The following is a 9,870-nucleotide window of genomic DNA, read 5'->3' as shown; positions in this document are numbered from 1 at the left end:
AAAGACAGTAGAATGAATCAGACATTATTATTCTGTGTACAAATACTATATGACCAGTGGGATTCTACATTATGTACAAACAAAAGAATGAGTAATTATACTTCATTATATATGATATATCAAAGTGCATTCTATTGTCATGTATAATTAATTAAAACAAATTTAAAACTTTAAAAAAATCTTAACAATTAAATTAAAACATCAGAAAACATCAGATTTAAAAATTTTTAATTTTAAATGCTAAATGTCAGTTAAATTTTTAAAAAAGCTAAACAACTCAAATTTCAAATGTAGATTTAAAATGTAAAGTATATGAAAATGTAAAGTTAATGTTAATCTGAAATTTGAAAGCATCCAGAAAAAAATTGGAAAAATTCATAAAGAAACATTCCTGTCAAAGACGTCAAAAAGATTCTTGATAAAGTTGGTCTGCCACTCCAGGCTCACAAATTTGGTGAAGTAGGTGGAGTTGATATTCAGAAGCTGATCATCAGGTAAACTGGCTCTTTTGGTGACGTGGCTTTCTGTGAGTTGGCATTTTGCAGATTGTGTTGCTTCCTGGGTGGGAGAGAGCATGCTGATGAGACAGAAAATGTAGATAGTCTGTATATAGTATTGTCCTCTAAATATTTTACAAGCATGGTTTGATGTATTGATTTACCTAGAGACCCCTCTCATCTCCCATCATTTCCAACAAAAAGTGACTTTGTCCTTACCTGAATCTTCAACTGGCTCCCTCCTGCTACAGTATAATTTGGAAGAGAGTTTTTTTTACCTCTTCTTTGTCCTTGAGTCCCCCAACATGCACTTAGATACTTTGAGCATTAAAGTAAAGTGATTTTACCATCAGATTTCCCAATCATGAAGTCTCTATTGTGCATTTACCTACTTACTTGGAGTCCTGGAGTTTTGATGCTGGGAACTGTTCCTTTTAATTGACTCTGGTAGTACCGTCACTTGTGACTGAGAAGTGGTCTCTGTACACCTGCAACTGCAGCCCGTCAGCAACACACAGGCCTGTGAGGAGCAACAGTAACTTTCAGTGCACTGGGGGCTTCCCAGATTACTCTATCTTCTTTCAAATTCTTGCCTTGCCTTTACTTTGTGGAGAAGAAGAATATCCTATAATCAAGTTTCCTTCTCCCCTCCTATATTTCTCATGGCTCTTGGAAGTTCTGTCTTGTGACCTGTTATTTCCTCAGAATCGATTGATATTTTGAGAGTCTACCATGGGCAGCCGATGTTCCAGACAATATAAATGCAACAGAGAACCAGAAGACAAAATTCCCGCCTTCATGGTGCTTATAACCTAGTCAGAGACGTAGCAGCTGTGATGAAATGTCAGGAAGTGATCCATGAAGTAAATAAGACAGGGTGGTGAGAGAGAGAACACAAGGAGTAGATGGTCTTTTAGGCAGACTCATCTGAGAAGGCCTGAATGATGTGTGTGTGGGGGGGAATATGTGGGGGGAAGATACCTTTGTCTTGAATGTTCAGATAATGATCATTCATAAAGTTTTATTATGATTATTTATGAATTTAAAAGTTTTTATTATAGAAGAATTTAAATCTATAAAAAAAATAGAGTTAATGGTATACTATACCCCCAGGTACCCATTATCCATTAGCATGCATGATTACCAACTCAAGGACAAATTTATTTCCTTGAAATGTCCTTCTCTCTACATTTCCTTGATTATTATTATTGTTGTTGTTATTATTTGGTACTGGAGATTGAACCAGGGGCACTTTACCAATGACCTACATGCCCAATTTTTAAAATTTGTATTTTAAGACAGATTCTCCCTAAGATGCTGAGCCTGGGCTCAAATTTGTGATCCTCAGCCTCCCAAGCTCCCTCCCACAGTGGCACTACCATGTCCAGCTCCATTTCCTGGATTATTTTAAAGTAAATTCCAGAATCATATTATTTCATCTGTTACTATTTCGGTACATATCTCTCTAAGAAATGACTTCTCTTTTCAAACATATCTACGATGTCATTATATTACATCCCTCAAATAATTTCTTAATATCATCAAATATTCATTTAGTGTTCATGTATCTTCCAATAGTTCATGAACTTTTAAAAAATAATAGAACACCAACACAATTTCTGCTAGTCCCAGTGTCATTTCCTTTAAGGCATTAGACTAAAAATATTAATTACATACCAACAACATTTGCTTTTAGGTCCTGTCTGTTCCATGACAGGCATAGCCCTGAATGCTAATTAGTTTACAATGACTGAAAAGTAAAGGAATGATAGCAGAGTATCCCATTGATTCATATGCAATTTTTTCTAGCACATTAATATTTTTTACTATTATGTAATAGTAGCTGAACAAATTGAACGTAGCCAACAAATTGAAGTGGGTTATTTTGTTTTCTCTGTAACTCAGCCTCAGCCGTTCCTCACACCTCCTCTGTTGCAACCCCTAATTTACTATGTCTACTGTAATGTCTTCTGTTAGAACCTAATATTTTTTTTAAACTTTCAGGATTCTTGCTCCATTGTTAGCGAGGTGGTTACAAAGTTACATAGGCTTCTAAGCAGTCTTTCTCAATCCTGTTTTTTCAACACAGTAAAAAGCTCTTTAATTATTTTATATCCTGGATGATGGGTGAAGATACTGAGCTGTGAAAATCAAATAAACATTATTAAAAATAATTTTAAAACAGTACTATTATCCATAATTTGCAAGAGAGTTCACTAATGGATTCTGCATTTATCCCTCACCTCAAATTCACAGTGGATCAGAAAGCTTTTAGGAGAATGGAAAGTTGTAATTTGTTGCTCACTGAGGGATGGCTTGTAAAAATAGTAAATGAATAAAATATGTTCAGAGACATAGATATTGTGTTTTTATCCTGGATTACAATGAGAATACAAAATAGGTTACTACCAAAGTCCTGGGTGAACTGTCAAGAAGATGATAGATAAACCTCAACAAGGAAAATGTTCCCTAATTCACTATATCAGACCAGGTACTTACCTTTACCTGAAATGCCAACACCCTGAATTTCCCAGGTAGTTACACAATCGGGTGGTACCAACTCCAGCTGAAGCCTGGAAGATAAAATAGTCCATAGCCAAGAAACACAGGTGGGCCTTGATTAGCGGGCAACCAGCGTGGTGCCATCTGTTAATCAGAACATTCATACTTTTCTCATAGGGGCTCTTGAGGCAAATCACAAGGAAACCAACTTAAATCAATGGCCGTGAGTGAGGATGAGACCAAGAAAAGATTAGAAGATCAGAGGATAACGGAGCCTTTTACATATTCAGAACAACTGCTTAGACACTGTATTAAGTTGAACCACATGAAATTATTGTTTGTGTCAGCCAAAATGTTTGAAAACCAGCAGATATATATGATTCAACTTAATATAAACTCCTGTGTTTTGTGTTCATTATCTTACTTTCACAATAAGGACTTCAAGGGATTATGATATTATAAACTATCAAATAAAATTAAATTATATTTAGTGAACCCTACTAAGAAAAGTAGAGCATGAAAACAAACATGGTCGAAAAATGGAATTTTTGGAAATCAAAAGTCCCTAATTTATCTGCTCTGTGAACATTTCCTAAGTGTCCATCAAGTACCAGGCACATCCTAGACTAAATAAAGAGATACATAACAAAGGGTGTGCCTTCAAGGAATGTACTCTAGAAGAGGAGGGAGATATGGAAACAAATTATCACAGAAGATAGTAAGTGCTTCAGTTCGAAGCTTGTACAAACTATAGTGTGCAGAAAAATCATGTATTTAATCCTCTGGAGGCCACATTGTGGAGAACCCATGATCTGAGTTGGTTTTTTAAAAGTGAGCTGGAGTTTTTCAGGAGTGGGGAACTAGGAAAGGATTTCCAGGAAAAGGTCTGGAGGCTGCAGGGGCATGCATTGCTGGAGCAGAAAGTCAACAGCAGGGGGCCAGGGCAGTCCCTGCAGGGAGAAGAAGCTGGAGCTGTCGGGGAGAGGGGCAGGAGCAGGCACTCTATCCACATAGATTCCACCCCATGGGGAAGCAACATGAGTGGACTCAGAATTTAACATAATGATTTGGTGGCTGTGCTGGGAGAATAGAAGAGAAAAGTGGGTAAGACTGGAGTTGGGGGAGTGAAGGATGCTGTTGGACATCAAACAAGGTGTGGTAACAAAACCAACATTTTCTAAGCCATATGGCTAGTTAGTATCTTACAGAATGTGTTTTTTATATGAGGAAAATATTGCCTCTTTTTCCTTGTTATATAGAAAAATATCATTGGAAATGCATGTCGACATGGACAATATATATTGTTAGTTTTTATAAAGAGGTTGTTTGGAAAGACCAAAATAATTATGCAAAAGTGCAAAGCCCAGAAATCACCCCAAAAGATACAGACAAGCTCAGTTATTGTTTGAGGCAAGTTGAATGAAATTCTTCTGCAAAGATCCTTCATTTTGTAGTCAATCAGAGACTGAGGGAAAGATCAACCCAACCACCAACCAAATAACCCTGATCCAATGTCAGTACTATCTTTAATTAATGAAGGAAATTTTAGAAGAGTGGCAGACCATATATTCATCATATTTGAATGTTTTCTAAGTTTCCTAATGAAAATAAAGATAAAAGTTTAAAATACCTTTTTGGAATGTGATACACTTTCCACAACCAGTTTTCTAAAACTGTCTTCATCATCAATATGTTTGGTGATATGTCTAAAATAAAATAAAATAAAACCACAGGGATTGGCAATGTAGCTCAGTGGTAGAACACTTGCCTAGCATACATGAGGCCCTAGGTTTGATTCCCCAACATCACAGGAAAAAAGAGGAAGGAAGGAAGACAGGAAAGGAAGGAAGGAAAGAAGGAAGGAAGGAAGACAGGAAAAAACATACAGTTAAACATAACATACAACAGAGTTATATGTTAAGCAGGATGGTTATTTTTTTCTTTTCTTTTTTCTTTTTTTTTTTTTTTTGGTACTGGGGATTGAATTCAGGAGGATTTAACCACTAAGCCATATCCCCAGCCCTTTTTAATTTAGGGTCTTGCTGAGTTTCTTAGGGCCTCACTAAGTTGCTGAGGCTGGCTTTGAGCTTTCAATCCTCCTGCCTCAGCCTCCCAATCCCCTGGGATTACAGTCATGTGCCACTGCGCCCGGCTAAAGATGGTTAACTTTTAATTAATAATTGTAAGGAATTCAGCCAAACATTTAATTTTTGCGATATCAAAATAGAAACCATAAAAGTGTTAATTTAAGCTATCTAAAATATATTAACTTGGAATGGAACCACCATTTGACCCAGATATCTCACTCCTCTGTCTATACCCAAAGGACTTAAAAACAGCATACTACAGGGACACAGCCACATCAATGTTTATAGCAGCACAATTCACAGTAGCTAAATTGTGGAACCAACCTAAATGCCCTTTGATAGATGAATGAATAAAGAAACTGTGGTATATATACACAATGGAATATTACTCAGCATTAAAAGAGAATAAAATCATGGCATTTGCAGGCAAACGGATGGAGTTGGAGAATATCATGCTAAGTGAAGTAAACCAATCCCTCCAAAACAAAGGCTGAATGTTTTCCCTGTTATGTGGATACTGATCCATAATGGGGATGGGGGATGGGGAACATGGGAGAAATGAATAAACTTTGAATAGGGCAAAGGGGAGAAAGGGGAAGAGAGGGGACCTGAGGGTAGGAAAGACTGTGGAATGAGATGGACATCATTACCCTAGGTACATGTATGAAGACACGAATGGTGTGACTCTACTTTGTGAACAACCAAAGACATGAAAAATTGTGCTCTGCATGTGTAGTATGAATTGAAATGCATTCTGCTGTCATGTATAATAAATTAGAATAAATAAATAAATTTAAAATTAAAAAAATAATAAAATGTATTAAGTGCAAAACCCAAGGCACAGAATGGTGATATCCTCTAGGTATAAAACAAAAGATACAGATATAGATCCAGATGCAAATGTTTGTATAGTAAACAACTTTTCTTAGAGGAGATAAAATTGTCCACAATTGCCATAAATTGGACAGCAAGTAAAGCCAAGCACTTTTTAAAATTTTCATTTTTTAGTTTTAAGTGGACACAATATCTTTATTTTACTCACTAAGTTGCTAAGGCTGGCTTTGAACTCTCAATCCTCTTGCCTCAGCCTCCCCATCCCCTGGGCTTATAGTCGTGTGCCGCTGTGGTTAACTTTTAATTAATAATTATAAGGAATTCAGTCCTGAATTTAAAAATGGATGGGAGGGCGGGGCTGGGGTTGTGGTGCTGAGGAGCGAACTCAGTGCCTCATGCATGCTAGGTGAGCACTCTACCACTGAGTCACAACCCCAGCCCAGTCAAGGACTTTTACCTTGAACTTCGTACTCTTCTATACAGTATTACTTTTATGAAGGAAACTAGTATAACATTTTAACAGGATAAAGAAGGATGACCAAAGTGAATCAACAGGAAGAAAAGGATATAAAGAAATAGAAAACAAGGGAACAGAAATAAGTATAGTCTCAACAAACTGAGGCAGGTTTCAAATATCCCCTTTAAAGTGAGAAATTCTTGAACTGTTAAAGAAAAAACAATCCTCAGCAATAAATGGATTTTAAAAAAATATGTAATGCCACCAAAATGATGTGGGAAGTTTAAAAATAAAGGAACAGAAAGCCATGTACTGGTCAAATAGGACAATAGTAAGCTACAGAGAAAATAATAACTTTCGATAAAATAGAGCTCACAATGCTCAATGAACAAAGAGGAGTATTTTATGTAGATAAAATTATGATTTACTAAAACTACGGAACAGACATATGCCTTTTGCACTTAACATAGCTTTGAAATACATAAAGCAAAACCTGATAGAAATAGGAGACAACTTAAACATTTATAATTAAAAATAGTTAATTCACTTAAAAATTTCAGAAGAGAACAACCAATGAAAAAAGTAGAAGGAAGAGGTTAGTGGGATATAGAGAGAGAAACATCAATCCCAGAAGCTCTAGACAAATTTTACCAACTATTAAAAACTCCTTGGGCTGGGGCTGTAGCTCAGTGGTAGAGCGCTTGCCTTGCACGTGTGAGACACTGAGTTCATTCCTCAGCACCACATTAAAAATGAACAAATAAATATATAAAGGTATTGAAAAAAAAAAAAACCAACTCCTGATGCTATAAACAAGGGTTGGAAGAAAATACTTGCAACATATTAATTATATGTTTATGTCTGTATGTTTGTGTGTATGCACTTAATACACATACCTATATTTGCAATTTATATAACAGAGAAGGGTTGGCTTCCATGATGTTTGACAATGTCTATAAAACAACAGGCAAAAAGATAGACAAGGCAAAGAAAAATTGGCCAAGATGGAAAAGGGTAATCACAGAAGAACTATCAGTGTCCAATAAACATATAAACATATGTTCTGGTCATCAGTTTACATGGAATCATTAATTTTCTTAATAAAGTAAGACACTTCCGACTCAGCAGATTGACAAAAATTAAAGATTTTGGCAAGGGGGCAGAAAAGTCAGCTTTTGTGGGGAGTAGAAATTGGTACCATCCATTTTGTTTTTTTAAAGAATTTTTTAAAAATGAATTTAACCTTTATTTATTTATTTATTTTTATGTGGTGCTGAGGATCAAACCCAGGGCCTCATCCATGCTAGGCAAGTGCTTTACCACTGAGCCACCACCCCAGCACACCCTGCCACCATCCATTTTTAAATATATATCAAGTCCAAGAATGTACCCACTCTGATTTAGCAATTCTACCTTCAGACAATGTGCTACTGGCTAAGTGTTTGTGTGCTCCCATGTGTTGATGCCCTGATGTGATGAGTTTTGGAAGGAGGCCTCTGGGAGGTTATCAGGTCATGGCAGTAGAACTTTCTTGTTGGAATTAGTAGTCCTATAAGAAAAGGACAAGGGCTAGCCTTTTTTCTCTCTCTACCTTGTAAGGATACCAGGAGAAGATAGCAGTCTACAAGTAAGGAAGAAGGCCCTTAGCAAACACCAGATTCCATAGGCCCCTGGCCTTGGCCTTCTCTGTCTGCAGAACTGTGAGAAATCAATGTTTATAGTTTAAATTCCTCCTCTATAGTATTTTTGTTATAGTTGTCAGAACTAAGACATAATGATATCTATTTTACCGAAATATACATACACATAAAAAAGATCAAAATTATAGTTTTGCTTTTTTCTTAGGAGTTTCTAATATTGAAAATGTGGGAAAATATTTAAATACTTATTGTAGGTGGCCCTAATAAGGTATGTCCAAATTTTTACTGTGATCCTAAAAAGATATGTCTAAATCCCCTGGTACTTGGGAATGTGAATTCAATTGAGAATTAAGTTAATTGTCTTGAAATGAGACATACTGGATTAGAGTGGGCTCAAACTCCTTATGAGATGTCTTAATTAGGTATAACATTAAAAGTGTCCTTATAAGAGACAGAAAAAGAGAAGACACAGAAACATAGGGGAGATGGCCAAGTGAAGCCAGAGGCAGAGATTGGACCAATGTATCTGTAACCCAAAGAACACCAACAATCACCAGCAGCCATCAGACACATGAAGAGCTAAGGAAGGATTCTGTACTAGAGACTCTGGAAGGAGCTGACTTTGCTGACACCTTTTGGACTTCTGGCCTCCAGAACTGTGAGAGAATGAATTTCCATTCTTTTAAGCCACCAAGTTGGTAGTAATTTGTTATGGCAGTCCCAGAAACAAATGTGACCAGTAAGATATAAACAATGAAGAAAAATGAAGACATGGTAGTATTATTAAGTACTATGCAATTATTTAAAAAGAATGAGGCAGATTTCTCTGCTCTAATGTGAAAATGAGTTCATGATATTTGTCAACACTTAAGAAAAGCACATTGCAGAAAGGCATGAATCCCATTTATGTAGTGTGATCCCAATTTATGTAGAAATCTCCTAACTGTAGTTAACATTGTGGAGAGGGTGACAGACATTTTGAAATGTTTGCTCTTCTTATTATTATTATTTTACTGATTTTTCTCCTAAATTTTTTGTGGACTTCCTTTTAAACTTGAGCTAGATTACTTTTATTTATTTAAGCTATAAAAATATATGCACTCATAAATTATGGTAGGGTTTCCCTTATACTAGCACCATTACTGAGGATTTAAGATAAATTTTATATTTTAAAATATATTTAGGGGCTGGGGTTGTGGCCCTGGGTTCGATCCTCAGCACCATATAAAAGTATTGTGTGTAACTACAACTAAAAAATAAATATTTTTTAAAAAATAAAATACATTTTGAATCTTATTCATATGCTTTCACACATTCATGGAAAGACATAAGAATGTCTTTTTAAATATGTGGGAAAATATAATTTTTAATAAACTACCTACTTGTTTGAGTACCATTTTAAACAAAAATTTCAATATTTTTCTTAGCTACCGTCTGTCTTAAGTTCATTTGTATGTTTCCCCAAATAGTATAGTTAAATAGAATGCAAAAGAAAATACGTTAAAAAGTAGGGCAGTAAAATTGAAAAAATGTTAATAAATTATTCTCATCATTCTTTGATTTGTACAAAGCCTAAACCCTGTGAAAATGAACTAAAGGAAACTCTTGTCTGTATATGCCTACTGAGATTCCTTTTACTTCTGATTCACCTTTTTCTTTCACTAATTAATTACAGAAAGAAGCATTTTTCAGTTTAATATCAAGAAAGATTTCTCAACTTAATGTCATCCACAAACTTTATCAATACCAGCATCAGTACTAATATAAAGGCTTTAAGCTGTAACCAAGTCCTAACATTTAGCCATCAGAAGGAGGAGAAGGTAGGAGAAGAAGAAGGAGGAGGAGGAGGAGGA

General features: G+C 35.6%; 1 protein-coding gene across 8 annotated transcripts in view; it reads right to left on the bottom strand.

The window, feature by feature from the left end:
• Nucleotides 1-211: 211 nt before the first annotated feature.
• Nucleotides 212-9,870, bottom strand: part of LOC107152133 (complement C5-like) — a 31,285-nt gene continuing 21,626 nt past the window's right edge. For 3 of the 8 annotated variants that reach the window (XM_048813182.1, XM_015497659.2, XM_048813183.1), the window contains 4 exons: nt 4,630-4,705; nt 2,997-3,070; nt 894-1,017; nt 212-558 (listed from right to left, as the gene is read on the bottom strand). In XM_048813182.1, the coding sequence (XP_048669139.1) occupies nt 932-1,017; nt 2,997-3,070; nt 4,630-4,705 (236 nt within the window). In that variant the 3' untranslated portion in view covers nt 212-558; nt 894-931. Of the gene's footprint in view, nt 578-885; nt 1,018-2,996; nt 3,071-4,629; nt 4,706-9,870 lie in introns of all 8 variants that reach the window. The other 5 variants (XM_015497660.2, XM_015497661.2, XM_015497658.2 and 2 more) reach the window with 5 other exon arrangements.

The sequence above is a fragment of the Marmota marmota genome, unplaced genomic scaffold (genome assembly GCF_001458135.2).
Source record: "Marmota marmota marmota unplaced genomic scaffold, marMar, whole genome shotgun sequence".
Lineage (NCBI taxonomy): Eukaryota > Metazoa > Chordata > Mammalia > Rodentia > Sciuridae > Marmota > Marmota marmota.
The sequence above is the reverse complement of the archived record's forward strand: the minus strand, read 5'-3'. Positions and strand labels throughout refer to the sequence as shown.